We start from the raw sequence: 19,266 nt of genomic DNA on the forward strand, positions 1-19,266 counted from the left end.
GACAGGTTGGACAAGAGAGCACAGGCATTTCACGCAATAAATGGAGTCAGCCTGCTCTGACTCATACGCCTCTTATTTGTCTGACTTGGAGAGATCCTCTCCCTTCACATAACCTCCAAGTCATGAAACAACAGTTGCTAATACTTCTGCTTCTTGTTGTGCTCCCTTCCCTCAAAACCTAGACTAGAATTTTTGCTATGATGCTTGAGGTCAGACTCTTGGTCTTACTCACAGCGAACACCACCTTGTTGCACGGGAACCCATACTGGCTTTGCTTACGGAGCGGAGCTGTGAGACGTGCATAAATCGCGCAAAATCTGGTCATTCACGATCCATTGCAAGTGAAGAAGGGAAATCATAAATGGGAAGGAAAAAACCTCAGCGAGCCGTGGCTGCCATTGCGCCGTACAGTGCTTGCGCCAGAGGTTTTGTAAGGAGCTGCCTCCACCCGGCTCGAAAAAGTCATTCCTGTGCTGAAACAGAGCAACCTGGCACTCGTACGGGTAATGAGTGGCTGATTTGGTATTTGATTAATAAAGAGGAGGAGATAAACCTCCATTTCCCTCTAAGCACATGGGAGCCCTGTGCGTGATCTCGAACCGATCCAGCCAGCGCATGACGGCCCTGTGGACTGGGGAGATGGGGCCGCTTCTAAAAAGCAGCTCAAGCGCTGAGCTGTTTTCTACAGCATGGACTGGCTGGCGTGGACAGGCCTAATTGCTGGCCTTTTGTGAAAACTTCCTAATTAGCCCACGCTGGAGCAATGGTTCAGTGGGGAGCTGTGGTGCCGATTCCTCCCCCTGTGCCTGGGCACCTGCTAGTTGATCTGAAAAAGGGCTTAAGGTCGTTATCTTCTCAGGGAACAGAAGGAAAAATACCTTTATTTACAGCATCCCCTTGTCCTTGGGGCTTTCATCCTTTCACTGAGCCCTACACACCTTCCTTCCTTCCTCCCCTCTGCTCCTGGTGAAACGCGGCCGTGGTGCCTGCGTCAACCTCACGCGGACGGGGAAGCAGTTTAAAACTTCAAGAAAAAATCCTAAAGCTGGGTAAAAACACAGGTTGGGGTGCTGTCAGAGAGCGGAGTCGGGATACCTCCGTCGGGATACCACCCTCGGGGTGCCTGTAGCGGGGTCACCCCCCTTCACTCCCCCACACTGGATGTCCCCAAAGAGTGGCACGGTGCTTCACGGACACGGGGGGGGGGCACACGGCTCCCCCCGGCCCCGGCCTGACTCCAGCAGGGATGGGGGCACGTCCCAGGGATGGGGCCGGGGCGGGGGGGGGGGAGAAGCGGTGAAAGCAGTGCTGCTCGCCGGGGCGGGGCCGGGGCGGGGCCGGGGCGGGGCCGTCATGGCTCCGCCCACGGTTCTTTAAAAACGCTGCGGGGCCGCGCCGGGCGGAGGCGCGGCGGGAGGAGAGGGAGCGCGGAGGTGAGTGCGGGGGACGGACGGACGGACGGACGGACGGACGGACGGACGGACGGACGGACGGACGGACGGACGGACGGACGGACGGACGGACGGACGGACGGACGGACGGACCGACCGACCGACCGACCGACCGACCGACCGACCGACCGACCGACCGACCGACCTGGGGGGTGAGCGGCGGGGAGGCCGCCGGGTTTCGGCGCTGTGGTTTGCCCGGTGCTTGGCTTCTCTGATGGATCGCTGAAAAAGCGATCCAGGATCACTGGATGGCCTGAAATTCCTCAGGGGCTGGCTGGTTTAGGTTTCTTGTAGTTAAACCTGCTGTTAACAAATGGGTTGGAAAGGGCTTTGGAGTTGCTGTGGCTTGTTGATGGTGTTTTGGGGAACGCTAGCTGAATAATGTGCTCCCCTCTTGACTGGGTACAAGCTTAGCAGAAGTCAGGATTTTCTTATTAGCTGCCAACAAACCTGCAATCAGTTGTTGGTACTGGTAGTGAGATCATCTGGATGTTTAATTACTGCTCTTGAGCTCCCTGAAGGCCTGCCTGAACTAGCCAAAAAGTCTTGAGGGAGCAGGGAAGGCTTAACGCAGGACTGGAAGTCTGAACCTGCTACTCGTGGAGCTCTCAAAGGAGACCTGGGCAGCGTGAGGCTCCGGGGCGGTGCTGGGCGAGCGGCTGGTGGGCAGGAGTACAGGCATGTACGCTGTCCTCCTACGCACAGAGCTTCTTCAAGTCATCAGCCCTTTTCCCCTTGGGTGCCTTCTGGGCACCGCTGCCTCAGGGTAGCCCTTGTTGTTGGGTAACTGAAGAAATATTGCCGTTCTTCCCACGCGAGCCGTCATGAGAATGTTAGGGGGAGGATAAATGGAAATATCTTCTGTGGAAGAGACCAAGGTCACCTTGAAGTACTGACTTCAATTCCTTTTTGCTTTTTATTTAATGAATCCTCAGAGCCCTTATCAGAAGGTTTGAGTCAGCTAATGGTTGCCAGATCGTCTAATACTTTGTCTCCCTTGGGAAGGAGGAGTGTAGCTGCACCCTGTGTTGCCCAATATTATGTGGGAAATCTGGGGCAAATCTAGATCCTCAGCTCTAGTGTGCATGGAAACTAAATGATTAACAAAACGATTAAAATAATTTAGACTCGTGTAAATGCCCAAAAGAACATGAGCGTGGGGATGGTGAGAGGAAAAGACAGAAGTAGTTCTTGTACCAAATACCGTTTATGTTTTGGAAAGCATACAAAGTGGAAAGGAATCTCTTCTCCCTTTTTTTTTTTTTTCCAGTCCATGCATTCCTTTTCCAAAGCTTTGTGCAGCCTATATTCCCTTTAACTAAGGACGCTCTTTGCCATGATTGATGTCAGCTGCTGTGCGGTAGCACAGCCAAGCACTTGAATAAAAGAAATGGAATCTTAATTTTTAGACTCTACAGTTGTGCCAAGAATGACAAAAGCAAAGTGGGAAATGTCATAAAACTAATTTTATGAGCTCGGTCAGGGTATTAGTGCTAAACCATGGAGCAGTAATGGTGCTAATCCTGTGGAAGTATTAAACAAAGGGCTATCTCAGTAATTAGTGTCAGCGTGCAAATGGCACTGCTCAGCCACTCCAAGGAAGTTTCCTAAGCTTTTGCTTAGGAATGTACCTAAGACGCCCCAATTTAGGTTAATAAACTAATCTTATTTTCCCACATGCCACGAACGGCTGGCTGCTTGTCTTGGACAAAGGTCTTGTAGCAGCCTGTCTTGGCGGCATGTCTTACTCGGGAACCACACAACCTTCCCTGCGTCCCTAAAACTGCTGAACTACTGGTCAGGCTGCTTGGGCTGGAGGCTTCTTCTAGCAGCACTAGCAAGACGGGTCATTTAATTCAGGCTTAGCCAAAACTGCCGCTCTGAGATGCGATTTGCGGGTCTGCTCTACCTCGCCCGGGGAGCGTGAGGCAGCAGCCGGGCGCCCGCGAGACCCCTCGCTCTGCACCGAGGGCTTTCCCGTGCGTCGGTGAGAGCCCCTTACAGAAAGGGGATCTGGAAGCAAAGTGCTCATCTCTGGTTCCCCGTGTCATGGCAGCGCTTCCAGGCCCTCTCTGTTGGCCGGGGGGACGAGTGGAGGTTGGTAGTCCTTGGTTCTGGCTCGGAGGGATGGATGAGCGGCAAAGCTTGAAGGCAGCAGGTTGTGGGTGTTGTGTGGGGATGCTGTCGCGGGTCCCTTCTCCCTGTCTGGCCGACATGGGAGAGCTTCTAAGGGTAACTGAAGGTGAGTTGTGCCGAGAGAAAAGTCGGAAGCTCCCGACAAATTCCTTGCTTCCTTCTCTCCCTGATGGCTGACCCATGCTGCTGTGGGGAGCCTGCTGGGAGGGAATGGTGCTGCTGGGGGGGTAGGGTGGCAGGAGGTGCCCTCCGGGCTTCCAGGGGGCAAACCCGTGGTCCTCAGCCAGAAACCCTCTCTGGAACGAGGGTCGGTAAGGAGCAGGGGTGGGGGGCGATGAGGCCTGAGCATCTCCACTGGGTTAGACTCACCGAATCGATAACCCTCGCTCTGGCTGCCGTTGGCCTCCGCGCTGACGAGGGGTGGTCTTCTGGTGAGGAGCCGCAGGGGAGCAAACCAGCATTCGTGCGAGCCAAGGGCAGGTCGGTGATGACTGGGAGATGAGCCTTCAACAAACACTGCTGTGTTCGCTCGGGGTGGTGGCAGGAGGAGGAAAGCCCCAGAAGAGCCAAAGGTGGCTGGCGGCGCTCTGCTTTGGTGCTTTAACCCAGGGCAGTTACTGGGAGGAGCAGGAGGAGCTCCCAGTCGAGCTGGGTGGGAACTGCTGGTGGGGACAGCATGAGCGCTGGGGAGGAGGCAGCTCGGCTTGAGGTGGGACAGTCGCTGCTTCTGGCTTAACGTAGGAGACTGTTCCCGAGGCTGTAGTTTGGCATGGTGGGTGATGGTGCCTGTCCCTCCCCGCTAGCCTTCTGAGCGTCCGTTGCAAGTAATGCATGAAAGGGAGTTTTGCTTTATTTTAAAGCAGCTGTGGCTCCTCGAGCAGTTGGGTTTGGTTCATATACCTGTCTAGTTAAGGCATAGTTCATAATAGCAGTGGAGTCCCCCCAGAATAATCCCCCTTAAACTTCTTTGAAGTGCAGGCGTGATCTCAAAGGAGTGCAGAACGTTCCTACAGCCCTAGTAAGTGGCTCTCTGGTGAGGTGAACTTTGGCTTGTTCTGCATCCCAAATGATAGGCCCTGCAGTAAAACAAAATGCCGTTGTTGGCACAATTGGTTTGCTTCCATCAGACGAGAGGCCCAGCGTTAATGAAGCATAGAAACTGAAATTACATCCATCGGGGGGGGTGTTCGCTCAAGGTACAGTAAAGCCCTTGTGCATGAAACTGTAATTTGTGCATATCCAATTTATGTAACTTTCAAAACCCCGGGCAGGGACAGGAGGACACGTCTTGTGAAGACCGTGTCTCTGTGTTTCTTGCTGTGCGGCAGCAGCGGTCTCTGTTCCCCTTGCCAGTCCATCTGCTTTTACAAATAGCCGTAGAGAGCCCGCCTAAGCCTTTAAGTCCGGTCTGGGATCTGAAGGGCTGAGAAGTTGATCCGAACACAAAAACTTCTCACGCGGTGGAAGGTCGCTTTTTTTTTTAACCAGTTGGCGAAATTGCCGGCTTGCGCTCCGATAGATGAACTTCGCAGACCCGGTCGAAAGGAGCCTGTAACCCCAACCGTCCTCGAGCCGGGGTGGTGGAGGACGCTGTCGTTAACGAACCTCTCCCCTCCCGCAGAGCCACCATGCCGAACTGGGGAGGCGGCAACAAATGCGGCGCCTGCGGCCGCACCGTCTACCACGCCGAGGAGGTGCAGTGTGACGGGAGGAGCTTCCACCGGTGCTGCTTCCTCTGCAGTAAGTATTGCCCTCCCGCTCCCCTCCAAAAACCTCTCCTGGCATAGCTGGGGGGGTGGGGGTGTCACAACAGCGAGGTGCCGGTCCACAGGAGACGTGGACCCGGCTGGCACCCGTGATGCACGGGGGACGGCAGCGGCCAGAGATGGGTTTGTCCATCACGCGTTGGGCTTGACTCCCGCTTCCCCGCGTGATTTCTGCACCTGAAGGTGCCGAAGGGAGAGCTTGTCCCCTGGGGGGACGTTATCCCGCGTGGGAGGGGTGGGACGTGCCTCCCAAAGCAGAGCACGTCGTGCTTTTCTCCTCCGTTTGCCTTCTCCTCAGGAGTCTAAGGGGTCTTTGGGATGGAAACCTGGCTGAAGTGTTGCTCGTGCAGAGGAGAAAGCCGGGTGGCAGAGCCCCGTTTGCACTGATCCGAGCTCAGCCGGACCTCTCCCGGCGGTCCCGGGGCCGGCAGCAGCTGAGGGAACGGTTCTCAAACCCCAGCCCTGAAGTCCTGCGTGGACCGGGACGCCGGCGTGCCTGAGCACGGCCGAGTTGTCGATGCTTTAGCGCAGCCAAAAGCCTAGACTTTCTTGGCACGGGGGCCTGTGGCTTATTTCAGATGAAAGGAGTCCAAAGCATTATTTTCCAGTCCAACCAACAAGCCCAGCGAGGCATTGAAAATCGCTTTCTCTGCTGAAAAGACCTCTGCTTAGATGAAGGGAACAAAGGGTCACTGTGAATCGGAGGCTCCTGCTTTGCAAACAGGCAGCCTGTCCGTCTGAATCGGAGAATTTTACCTTATTACAAACACGAGGTACTGTTTTGTCCCACTTGCTGGTGTTGAGTACCGACGGGCAGAGCTAGGGTTTAGCCCTCCCCGTAGAAGGCACAGTTACAACCGGCCCCCTCAAACCAGCTCGCTCTTAGTCTGCAGCGTAATGTCAGCGCGCCGCGCTGGCATGTGAGCCTCGGCACACCTACGCTCCTTTCCCTTAGCTCTACAGCAGTCACAAAAAAAGATTAGATGTCTTGGCTGCCTCGTTTTCAGCCTTTTATGGGAGTTTCTATTAAAAGAAACCTGGAACTTACAGTCAAACAATGGGTCTAGTGTGTCTGAGTATTTGCTTTTCCTTAGTGCATAGTTCTGTTGGGGTTAAAGCCTGTAGACTTAACAAACATGCATTGGTTGATTTACTTATTGGATATTTGTGTCTTATAAAAAGAACTTTGGAGCTAATGAATGCCATAAGCAAAGGTCACCCTGTATTTTGAAGACCTTAAAATTCTTTTTAAACAAAAAATTCATAAGGCTTTTTTTTTTTTTCCCTTTCTCCCCAAATTCTTTATCATGGGCATAATGCTGCTGCAGACAGAAAGAGCATGCCAGTTGGGATACAAAAGAAGGTTTAAGAAGGAAATAGTTCTGCCTTCTACTGTAACCTTGAGCAGCGTGCTTGCATTGTGCTGAAGGACAATGTAGGAATGCCAGAGAAGCACAGCCCCTCCGGTGACAGCTGTGAAACAGTCCTGACTCTGCCCCAAACCAGTACTGAGGCAGGGGGGGAAAAATCTTGAAGGGTTTGTGGGTTTGTTGGGGTGTTTTTCCCAGCCCCACCCTGGCCAAAAGGGCAGGACAGGGGCTCTTCTGCACCGATAGCCTTTGGCTTCATGCTGTATGGCATCTGTCAAGGGAAACTGCTGACTGCACTATCTGGGTTTCTGAGCAGCCTCATTCATCAAACCACAGCAAGTTTCCAGGCTTTAAATGTCACGGTCATGAAGAGGTGGGAGGGAATAGAGCCCTTTATAGGGCTAAGCATAATTCACTAATTCAAATGACAACTTGCTTCCTCTAATCTCTGGTGGTCCCACAGCCTAACAGGAAGAATTGTGGACAAGGAAACCCATAACATCACTTCTCACCCGATTTTTGGCTTACTACACGTGCTGATGGGAATGGTCCCTTAAGGCAGTTTAACTTTTCTTTCTTCTAGTGGTCTGCCGGAAAAACTTGGACAGCACAACTGTAGCGATTCATGATGCTGAAGTTTACTGCAAATCTTGCTATGGAAAAAAGTACGGCCCGAAAGGTTACGGATATGGCCAAGGGGCAGGCACGCTGAACATGGACAGGGGAGAGAGACTGGGCATCAAGCCTGAGAGGTGAGTGAACCGAGTTGGCGGGGGAGGGGGGTGACCGTTGTCCTACAGGCCTGTTTTCGGAGGAGTCTTTCAGGCTGGATTTTGTTTAGTTCGTGTTGTCTGGAATAGAAATGCTGCAAAATACCCCGGTATAACCAAACGCAGGGCATTTAAGCTGCAGCGCACGAAGCTTCCACTGGCGACTATGTGAGTAGGCACCGTATGGGCAGGAGTTAGCACAGGGAAAGATGCGCTACCCTGGTGCACGAGCCATAGGGGACTGGATTACGGAGCTGCTGATGGCTCTGCACGAGCCTGCAGAGGTGACTGTGGGTCCCGAGTTGCTCTCCTAAATAAGCTGCAGATGCAAACGTTCAACAGGTTCTGGCAGGGATGGATTTGGAGAGCTGAGAATCTGGGCCCACAAGAAGAATGAATTTTTAACTGGCAAATGAAGAGCCATTTGTGCTTAATTATAGCCAAAACCAACAGGCCTATTAAATAGCAAATGTTCCTAGTCCGATTAAGTTCTTGCTGTAAAGCAAAGCATGTGGAAAGAAGCTGAGGTATGCCTCGCAACTTGCTTCGTGCGAGTTCCCAAGTTATTGCTTGATGTTTATATGATGTATGCCCTCCAGCCAGGTTCAGTGATCAGTTTAGGTTCCAGATTATGATCAGTGGACAGGAGTTTAACTGAATTATTTGTAGCTTACTATCTGATAAATCCATGTCCTGATACAGAATTCAGCATTTCCAGAGAAGTGAAAAGGTGAAGGCTCCTCAGAAAACTAGCTTTTACAGTAGCTTCTTTTTATCCTTTGAACCATGGCCCTTCTCTTTTTCTTTTTTTTTTTTTTTTTTTTTTTTTGTGTGTGTGTGTGTGTTTCTGGTTTTTGGTTGTTTTTGTTTTTTTTTTTTTTTTTCCCCTACTAAGTATAACTGGATAGCCTTGCTGGTAACTAACTTCTCCAGTTTTGCAAAAGTACTGTATTCTGTGTGGGGTGTTGGATGCTGCTCAGTTAGTGATGTTAAGAAGAGCAAGAAGTCATTCAGTAAAAAAGTAAAGACAATGAATGTCCTGTTTCTTCCAGCACACCCTCTCCCCACCGACCCACAACAAATCCAAACACTTCAAAGTTCGCTCAGAAGTTCGGAGGGGCAGAGAAATGCTCTAGGTGTGGTGATTCTGTTTATGCGGCAGAGAAAGTAATAGGAGCTGGAAAGGTAAGGAACTGCGTGTGCTGTTTAATACCTGCTATGTGGACTTTAAAGTGAGCAAAGCATGTTATGTGGGTTCCAGTAGGGAACCAACTGCGGGGCAGAGATGCCTTAAAAATTGCATTTCTTCGCATTGGAAATAGTCAAATCCGTCAACTTAATTGAACAAAAAGCACTTGAAATGCAGGGTGATGAGTGCTCACCTTGGATTTCAGAGGTGAAGTTTCAATATTGTCCCGTGCCAGAGACTTGAAGCGGACCACAGGAGCGCTTTAACCCCAGAATAGAGAACAGTCTTGCAGTGTGCGGCTTACGATAGAGGCTGAATGTTTCAGCAGGAAGGGGATGTTCTCTGAAAATACCATATAAAACTGTGTGTCAGTCTGCCAGCTGTCTGACTCGCTACAGAGAGCCAAGATCTGCTCTGAATTGATTAGAGCAAGCGCAAACCTTTCAAAATGCTGCCCTGAGCAGAATGCTGTGTGGAATTTGGGGCTTTGGGCCATGCACAGAAATGCGGATGCTCTCGTCTGCTGCTGGTGCACTTGAACTGGTTTTTATTGCACCAGTCATCTATAAACAATACTGATGCAGGCATCTCCAGTTAATGCTTTTTTTTTTTTTTTTACCAACTCAGGCATTCTGTGTATTTAAACTATCTTTTTTTTTTTTCCTCCCCAGCCATGGCACAAAAACTGCTTCCGATGTGCCAAGTGTGGAAAAAGCCTAGAATCTACAACCCTAACTGAAAAAGAGGGAGAAATCTATTGTAAAGGTGAGGAAAGAAACAAAGATCATTTGTTTATGGTTCAAGGTAGTGTGTTATGAGGATAGATGCTGAATGTATTCTTGGAATAAGAAACTTTCAGGCTGCTGTCAAGATGGAAGTGCTCTGTAAGTCATAGGAATAGAGGTGAGAAATGAAATAAATATTACTGAAGGTGCTGATGTAGCTTACATCTGCATCAGGTAAAACATTACATCCTGAGAAACGCAGCAGCAGCCTGTGCCCTCTGCCTGGGTCGGAGAGCAGATCAGAGTAAGGAAACAAGCTAGCAAGCATCCTGCCATGAGTTCTTGCGTGCTGTCATGGATATAAACTTGAGCCACCCAGTGGTTTGATGACAGCGTGTCTTAACAGATACCTAGCCACCGAACCAACGTATGAATTGCTTTCACGGAGTAGGTTGGGAGCTGCATGGATGGAACGGCCACAGCTATTGAGTTCAGTCATGGCAGTTAGCAGCTTAACAAAATGTTTTTAAGCGTTGCTTTTTAGAGGGGCTGTTCTGCTGACTAATGGGAAGGGGCTGAGGGGCTTAGCCTAGACAGTGGTGTTCTTAATTAACGAGCCAGAAGCCTCAGCTACTTACTACGCGTTCTTCTTGCAGGCTGTTACGCAAAGAACTTTGGCCCCAAGGGATTTGGGTATGGCCAGGGAGCGGGTGCCCTTGTTCATGCCCAGTGAGGGGGACGGATGGCTCAAACCCCCTTACAGCTCTGCTGAGATCCTGCTACAAGAAACAGGAGTTTCCTAAATGTTACTAACTACTGTGAAACAGACACTAGTTACTGTAGTGCTTGGGCATATGTTCAGCAGACGATTTTTTTCTTTTTCTTTTTTGAAAAACAAAAAGCACTGCTTTTTCCTTGCTTTGTGTATCATACTGTAACACTTTTAATACTGAGTATCAATTCAATAAACCTTTGCTTGTTGATATATCCTAAAGCCAAGTCTTATGTGCTTTGTCAGCAATAAAAGGAAGGAAGGGGAGTGGTGTTGGGGTAATTCAGGGTTGGAGAGATGATGCTATAGACTTGGTGCAGACCAAGGGTGACTAAAAGCTGGACATAGATAGCACTGGTCATGGCCTTCAGAGGTGAATGACTGTCCTCCAGTATCACACCACTGTATGTGTGTGCAAGGCAACGAGCTGCTTGCTGCACAGAAGTAGTAAATCTTAATCTAGCACTCTGTGCAGTGCCCCAGCTCTGGAAGTGACAGGGGAGAAGTAGCTGTGTGCCTAAATGGCCAGCTGCCTCTGCCCTAGTCTCTAGTGACTGGAAAACAACCCTTTTTTACTGTAATATTTATTTTGTGGGATTGCACCTGCTGTGGTGTTGAGGGGGTGTAATGCGCAGGCCTTAATCTGCAGCTGGTTTGGTAGAGTACACCTTCTGCACAGTAGTACCACCCCTACTCGGCAGTTGACCAAGCCCTGGCCTATCAATCACACCAAACTCAGGTTTAAGAGCAGCTTTTGAGCTTTTCTTGGTAGTGCAAGGACCCTTAGGTGCCTGAAGATGGCAGAGGGTTTCAGCCTCCTGAGGACAGCATCTGACAAGGTAGCTGCAGTGCAACAAGAGCAGAATAAAATTCTGTCTTCAAACACTGTGGTAGAGAACATGACCTGAACTCAAGTTGATGGGCAAGGAGTAACAGCAATTAAACACATCAAATGCAGTGTAGATCTACCAGTTGGGTGAAAGCCATAATAGTGAGGGGCCTTAAGTCTGCTGCTGTAACTCTTCAGGAACTGCTGCTAATAAAGGTCTACAATTAAGAGACAATTACTTTGGCCTTAGCCAGATCTTGAGTGGAACGCTCACAGAAGAGCTTGGCTTCTTTTAGGGGCTGGAGCAGCACCCAACACAAGCCTGCAAGGCCTGAGCTAATAGCACCTGCAATTGCACTCCTTGGGAAGCAAATGGGAGTTGTCACCTCAACATGAGAACCAGGACCAGCCCACCACCACAGCCTTACGTGAGGAGGAGGTACTTAAGCCTAAAACAGTTATGCAAAAATCACCCACTTTAAGGAAACTTGCCTTATTTTTCTGCAAGTAACCAACATTTACTATGAGCAGCTTAGCAATTTTTTTTTTTTTTTTTTTTAAAATCTACTCCTAAGTTTCTTGAGCACCTGAAGCAGACCTTCACTGGTGTGCTCAGGCTCCTCAGGCAAACTCCTTTTGCAAAGCTAATGGCTTCTTCTTGCCTCCTGTAAGGAGGCAGCACATGAGAACTGGGCATCAACACCTCTTAAAAGCACAAACCATGCCTCAGAGGAGCACGGCTGAGCTCCAGAAGGTAACAGGGGGTTGCCGGAGTGTCTTTGCAGGGAAGGACTTGCGATTGCACAGCAAGGGCTTCACTAGAGGCCAACCACAGCTGTGGGGAGGCACGAGCTTCACCCCAGTGGCTACAACGCACATGGCGTTCTGGGGTTGAGGGCGAAGTCCAGTTTCAACTCTCACTGTGCCCAAGAGGAGTTAGTTAAAGAAAAGAGGAGGTCTGAAAGTCTGTCTGGGTTGGGAAGCAGGCTGATACTTTTTGGGGGAAAAAAACCTTCACGGAGCGAATTTATGGAGACACATTCAAGACTGGGAATGCTGCAATAAAATGGTAAGCAAGTGTGTCGGCACAGCCTAAGGCAGAGTTTCAAGCAAGATCTATGACTGCGGTCTGAGGCAGTGGAGCAGTGCAAGCCAAAAGCCTAATTAGAAAAATGCATACTAGTCAAAGTAATACACAAAGAGCATTTTGTACGGGTTACAAAGAAACAATCCGGATACAAGGAAGAACAGACAACCCGCTCAAAATGTGAGCCAAGAGCTTGTACAGTTCACAGAGAGGGAAAGATTACAACTGAAAAAAGACAACAGTAAGGCAGAAGCAGCACACATTTCAGGTGGGAGTGAGACAGAAAGCAATGGCACAGCCCAGGAATCCTGGGCAGAAACCTTTGGTCCTGCTACTCACACTGATGATCCTAATATTTTTCTCCTAAAAAAAAAAAAAACAAACCCAAAACATAAAACCTCCACTTTTCTCCTTTGCTAACTGGACAGTTGTGCAGGAAGGGTTGATCCCCTCTGACTCTTCCAACCCAAGCAAGGACAGCTCTAACTTAGAAGCGGTATCCACGCCCCAGCAGCTGAGGACATGAAGACAATGACAACATCCCCTTTCCATAGCCTTGTTACCTGATGGAAGTGCTTCCTCTCCTCAGGAAAGGCATTTTACAATGCCAAGTGGCACTGTTCAATAGACAGAAACCAAAATAATGCTCTCGACATGCTACCGAGCAGATGAAACCACTCCCCGCTAGTTGATGTAGCTACTGTAGCAGATCTAAACCCACCACATCAGAAGAGTTGGCAGGTGAGATTTATGCTGACAAAAACAGGCACCTAACACATTGTTCATTTACCTATTAAAAAAAAAAAAAAAAAAAAAGCTTTCAATTCTTAGAAAAATGAACTCTAGAAGTGATTTAAACTGCTAAAAATCAAGGGCTTTCCTTTCATTTCCTGGAGGGAGTCAGAGCAGTAACTCACAGCTCCATACAGCTCTACATTCCAACAACTTATTTAACAACAGAAAAACAAAGAAATGAAGGGAAAAAATAAAACTTGTAAACACAAAGACAATATACCTGTCAAGAGAAATGAATACCGTACACTGAAGTGCTTTCAATTGGTTACTGTCAACTTTTCAGCTGCAGCAAAGCACTGATGAATAAAATCTCAGCCCAGGCTGGAGGAATGCTTTGAGTTAGTCTCAGTTTGAAGCCCTAATTCCAGGAGAGATCAGTTCTCAAAAGTACTATGACTTCATGATCTGGAGATCTGAGGGAGTGTGTAGGATTGGAGGCAATGTGAATATGGCACTAAGTTTGTAAGATACGGCACTAAGTGTGCAAGATACTGCAAATAAATTCAACCTGGAATTAGAACGTGCAATTTTTACTGATCTCCATTCAGTAGCCTAAGGTGGATAAAATCCAAATGCAACCGTTCACAAGTAGACATTGCTTTCACAGCAAAAAAATCCAATTTGACTTACAGGCAGCTCATGGGAGGTGCGAGGGAGTGAACTCTAATCAAGCCATAATGAGGGCGCAGAGGGCAGGCTTCTTCCCAAATAAAACAAACCCAGTAACCAGCTTTCAAGTCATCAGGAACCCACTCATACCTCCCAAGAGCACTGCAGGTCTCTGATGGAGATCTTCAGCACAGAATGTTGTCTTTTTTAAAAAAGAAAGTACCTTCCCTGATCTTCACCAGACAAGTCAAAGGGTGGTCAGCAGAGGCGAGCTTGGGCCCAGCCTCTCCAGAACCATTGCCTGGGGAAGGGGAGGGCAGCACCAACAGTTCTCAATGTCAATATTGAACCCACACCCAGGAGACAACACAGAGACTTTTTTATCCCCACCAGGTGTGCTCTTAAGTCCTAGCCTTATACTTTAATACATATTGCTGGTTATAAATATCCTGATTAATTTCCAACTTGGATGGTTACCTTGTTTCTACTCGAAATCTAACCTTTAGCATGGACCAGAAGAGTCAAGGTATTCCATCTCCTGCAAGTGCCACCGAGGAGCACACATCTTGGTCATATCTCCACCTCTGTGTGGATGTCTTCTTTACACTTAGAATATCTCAGATGTCATTCAATATGTACACTTGGCCACCTGAAACGTTTCCTAGAAGAAATTTTCCCTTAAGAAATGTTACTTTACCAGCATGCTTCGATCAAAAGAAAGGAGTATCTAATTAGTGAATCCTAACTCTAATTGGTAGTACAAAGGTGTACTTTACCAAAACCCAAGGTAGTAGTTCACAGGATTTCACATCAGCACAGAACTGGGTGCGTGCTATCTTTAAGACACCGGTAAATCTTTCTGTAAAGACTTTACTAAAATAAGGTGCAAGATAGCAGCTATTTTCTCACGGTATAGCTTCTGAAATTGGACAGAAATAACACTGTTTTAAATCACATCCCAAGTCAAGACAAACACTGCATCTAAGAGTCAATATTTATTTGATTAATAACTTACAAAATTTAACAGATTTAATTTATGTAAGGAGACCTAATTTATTAAACATTTTACAGATTTCTTTTGTTCACAATGTAATACATCAAGATCTCAACAGTATTAAAATAATACTTGGCACAGTTATAAATAAAGAATATACAAAAAAATCCATAGCTTAAAATGTAGTGATGCTGTTTTACACATTAATTGAAAAAAAATCTGGTGGACATCAAAGAATACAGAAACCTGCAAAGAAACAGCACATGTTTAGGGCCAAGACAAAATTCCCATTTATTCTACCTATGTCAGATTAAGTTGGTCTGATCTGCTGTTGGTCTGGATCAGCTTTGTTAAGTTTCAGAAGCAATGCAGTTTTGGTTCAACAAGTAAATTTTAAGTTTGATAACTTGACAGAAAAATGCTGCATAGTTGGCTCCCCCCTGCTTGATTTTATGATTTCACATCAAACACTTCAGTGTTACTCAAGACAAGTTACATTTTGCACTGGAAACTTCATACATCCCAAATCCATATATGCGAGCTAATTTTCACAACTACCTACTATTGCTCAAATTCTGCAGGTCTTCACAAAACTGTCACCAGAGAGCTATTAAGAAGTAAATAGAGCAGAACTCACTACGTACTACCAAAGATCACCTCTTCTTTTGCAGACATTTTTGACATGGACTGCATGACACAACTCATGGCAGTTAATGCTACTGGGCAACTAAAACCAAAACTTGTATCACGTACTGAACTGCTCTTCTGGTGGTAGGCGATATTTAATAAAGTGGATTGAAGTTCTTCAAGTCAACCGACCCTCAATGTGAAAAAAAAAAAACCCAAAAACCCAAAACCAAACTAATATGCAGAACATTACTGGTGATTAAAATAAAAATATTGTAAAGTCTTCAAGCTTTTTTCCGATTAGAAAAAAAATATGAATAACTGATATCAACTGTTTTCATTGAAATATAATGTGTCTTCGTTAGGATTACAAATTTTGTCTGACAAAAATAGCAAAAGCTTCTTGTCACCCCTACACCCAAACCTCTCCCATTAAAACTGTGTCCAAGACGATGTTGATTTTTCCAGTATTAAACATTCAAGTACTCTAATGCTGCACTTCTGTAAATCCTGATATCTGGTACTTGCAAACTGTGTGTCTTGAGATCAATGAACAACTACAGAAAAAATGTTTACTTGCAAATACTGAACATCAACTATTTACAGTTTCACTGCTCCTCTTACTAAGGCAAGGGCTGGGAATACCACTAGATTGCTTTATTACCTGTAATCTGCATATTACAGAAAACGCTAATTTTGCCAAGCATCAAACATGCAGTGAATTTGCAGGGCATAATGCCTATTAACAGCAATATTGAACATCACTAAAAGCTCATTAGATATCTTCCTACACTTTTTTTGGTTGAATAAAATGAAAATGAGCAGCTTTAAATACACTAAACACACACTCACAGAGAGAAAACTATTTGATAAATTATTTATATACAGATACACATTCTTTACACTGGTCTCAGACATCTGCTTTCAGGTCCCTCCCCAAACTCCCCTCACAGGTTTCTCGAACCACTGGGTTGCTACAGCACTTAGAAGAGAACTAACCTGATTCTCAGTCTCTCTGTAAACAATAGTTAAGGAAGCAGTGAACAATTCACTATGAGTATATGAAAACACCATAACAAAAATCAGTGCATCACATTCAAGAAAAGCCCCTTTGGAATGCAATTTCAGATCATTCCTTACCTTCCAAACATATCTGTAGCATGAGAACTTAAAAAAAGAAATTAAGAGTGATTTTCACGTGCCAATACACCATCATCTTCAGAACGCTGCGTTACATTTTCTGTGTGCGCGTGCTGTTATGGGGATTTTTTAAATTTTTTTTTTTTTTTTTTTTTAAAGTTTGGTTTCCATTATTTTACATCCAAACAAAATAAGCATTTCAGACAACTTTGGGTTCTTCTGCAGTTGCATTCAATTTAAAACTATCTTGTCTTTTTATAATTGAGATTTTTGCTTTCACATCTGTGGTTTCCCCCATGCAATTTCTCTTCCAACGTGTCTCCAATTACACTACACTGTACTGTATGAGGACCAAACCTAATGTTAAAACATTGCTAGTTTGTAAGTTGCTTATACAATTAATTCAAAGATAATGAATTTTTTCCACTTTTTTCCCAAACATTATATACTGTAATCTAGTTTTACAGGTCTATCATGCATTTAAGCAGGGCTTGAACTTTGACAGAAGAGCTTTCCTTATTTGCGCAATTTCAGACTACATAATCTCAGAACAGGGTTATTACAAGTATTTAGTTGTACCACTAACTGGTGGCAAAAACAATCACCAAAAAATGTGGGCAACGTATTTTTTTCTCAACATTATCCGACATGCCCTACTGCTATAACTTAACACGTTACAGGGGATTCCCACCACATGATGTTTATAACAGTATTGAAAAGCACATTTTTCAATGCACATAATACTACAGAAAATCTGTATTAAAAAAATCACATTACAGGAACTACAACATAGCGATCAGTGAACTCTGCATCATGAAATTTAGTTTTATATTCTAGACTCTTGTTTCAGTGGAATTATTCATATTGGGAAATAAATTCTTCTGCTCAGCACAATGTAACTACTTATGTCAATAATTCAATAATCTCATGCTCCATTGTGAAAGACCTTAAATAAAAAACCCAACAACAAATACTGTGAATATGCTGTCGCGAATAATTCTCATGTTAAGAACTGTTAAAATCCCTTTTTGATCTTCCTCCTCTTCCTTATCAGGTTTGGCAGTTTATTCTGTCCATTTTTACTTTTGTTAATAAAATTCTGATGAAGAGAAGGTACCTTATGATTCATCATCAGCCCTACACATAGCATGCTACTCTTCAAGGGATGCGGATTCGAGAGAGAGAGAAAATTTTTCAGGCACCACTCAGATATGATATGCTCACAGGATGAAGGTGGTGCTACACTAGCTGGTAGCCTGATCCTGAAGTTTGGTCATATTCTATTGTATACTGCCTTGTCCAGTCCACGATAACAGGCCGAAAAAGACCACAGCATCTGAATTCAAAGAAGTCTATAATGTTCCTTATGCACCCGTGGCTAAAAACAAAACAAACACACATGTTAGTAAGCAATATCATAGCTCATCTAACAAAGTACAACATTTTTTGTCTACCTACAAATTCGATTCTTCACCCTTTAAGTTCTTAACTGTAGAAAACCAACGCAGTTAAGAATTGTCTTAGTGCTTGCTGACGAGCAAGTTCTGAAACAAGTAGTAGTCACCAGTAGACCACCAGGTAGTCACCGTGGACACAAGCAAGACACTAACTTTCTTCCACTGTCTACCAAAAGTGTATGGAGAAACGTAACATGTTATTGGCAGTGCACCATCATGTAGCATAGCATGGTAATTCAGATCCCTTTCTAAGAGGAAAGTTACATTGTACAGATGGATGCAAGACAAAACATCATGAAGTGAATGTCTTCCTGGAATAATTTACATTTTTATTAACATCTATTTCTGTCATACATACTTGTTCACCAGCTGCAGGTCTAAGATCAATTAAGTCCCTAGACAACACAAAATTAAGAAAGCATTATCTGAATTAAATGAACTATTCAAGTGCTTTCTGCTGCTGAATCAATTAATTGTGAAATATTTAAGATACCTACATCAAAATTCCAACAAGTTGGGTTTTTTTAAACTTAATTACACATGGGCTGAATAGATCACGGTTTTCTGGAAGAGAAGCTTATGTTATGATATATGCAAGAGCAGGTCTAAGCAACAAGGAGATGACAACTACTTGATGTCAATGCTTCATCTGACAGGTGATGTCAAGTCAGTTATTTTAGACATCTGGTGTTATTTTCAGGAATCATTTTTATAATAGCAGCTATTTCAGTGAAAATGGTTTGTGAACGTGTCATTAATTTAGGGATAAAACCAGTAGTTTTTTCCCTATCCTGTGCACCACCCTGCGTTCTTCAGGCAAAATAATTATCTGGTTTTGTTGCAACTCTAATCTGTAGGAAGGCTGCAACCGTACAGAGATGTTTGTTTGCTTCTCACTAGAAGTTTTGTATGGAGAGATATTAAAAAAGATCACACATATTTCTCTTCTAGCACAAAAATCAAACTGCAACAATAACTCCTATCTCCTGTTCCCCTGGGTGTCACCTGAAAGAGCAGCAGCTCCCACAGGAGACACAGCACGTGCAGCAGGATGAGACATGCTTCTGCCCTTTCGCTGCTCCTTTTGTAACATGCCCTCAACCCACCAACATACCAGCCTCACGTCTTCATTTATTTCCTGCTTTGGCTCCACAAGCTGCTCCATGCCACCATATTCCCATTCCAGTGCTATTACATCCCCGAGCCCTCCTCTTTCAGCTTGCAGCCTTATCACTACAGAAACCAGAATCCCAACCTACCCTTTACATACTGATACCACCCACTTTACCTGCTGCAACACCCACTTCAGTTCCTGGGACATCCTGCTCCCTTCCCCACAAATAGCTTTGTCCATGCTCGTCCTCCCGAGCAGCAAGTGCTGCCTCTTTTCTCACAGTAAAGAGGGCAAGGGGAGCTACTGCACAGAGCAAATTGAACAGCACATTAAATACCAATCGGGAGAAAGTGCCTGGTGTAGAAGTGAAGATCCAGGTCAACATCAGCACCATGCGATAAGCAATTACCTCTGGTTTGGGCATCTGATTTATAA

The 19,266-nt window shown here is 45.9% G+C and overlaps 2 protein-coding genes across 2 annotated transcripts in view; one reads left to right on the plus strand and one right to left on the minus strand.

The window, feature by feature from the left end:
• The first annotated feature begins 1,365 nt into the window (after positions 1 to 1,365).
• CSRP2 (cysteine and glycine rich protein 2) lies at positions 1,366 to 10,290 on the plus strand. The gene is made up of 6 exons (XM_030003120.2): positions 1,366 to 1,433; positions 5,209 to 5,327; positions 7,307 to 7,475; positions 8,546 to 8,678; positions 9,354 to 9,447; positions 10,064 to 10,290. Exons 2-6 carry the CDS (start codon positions 5,216 to 5,218, stop codon positions 10,138 to 10,140), a joined length of 585 nt encoding a protein of 194 aa, XP_029858980.1. The 5' UTR covers positions 1,366 to 1,433; positions 5,209 to 5,215; the 3' UTR covers positions 10,141 to 10,290.
• A 4,191-nt stretch (positions 10,291 to 14,481) lies between these two features.
• The window catches only part of ZDHHC17 (zinc finger DHHC-type palmitoyltransferase 17), a 77,274-nt gene continuing 72,489 nt past the window's right edge, over positions 14,482 to 19,266 (minus strand). Inside the window, exon 17 of the mRNA XM_030002780.2 lies at positions 14,482 to 17,638. Within this exon, the coding sequence (XP_029858640.1) occupies positions 17,500 to 17,638 (139 nt within the window). The 3' untranslated portion in view covers positions 14,482 to 17,499. The remainder of the gene's footprint in view (positions 17,639 to 19,266) is intronic.

Source organism: Aquila chrysaetos, chromosome 26, assembly GCF_900496995.4.
Source record: "Aquila chrysaetos chrysaetos chromosome 26, bAquChr1.4, whole genome shotgun sequence".
NCBI classification, from domain to species: domain Eukaryota; kingdom Metazoa; phylum Chordata; class Aves; order Accipitriformes; family Accipitridae; genus Aquila; species Aquila chrysaetos.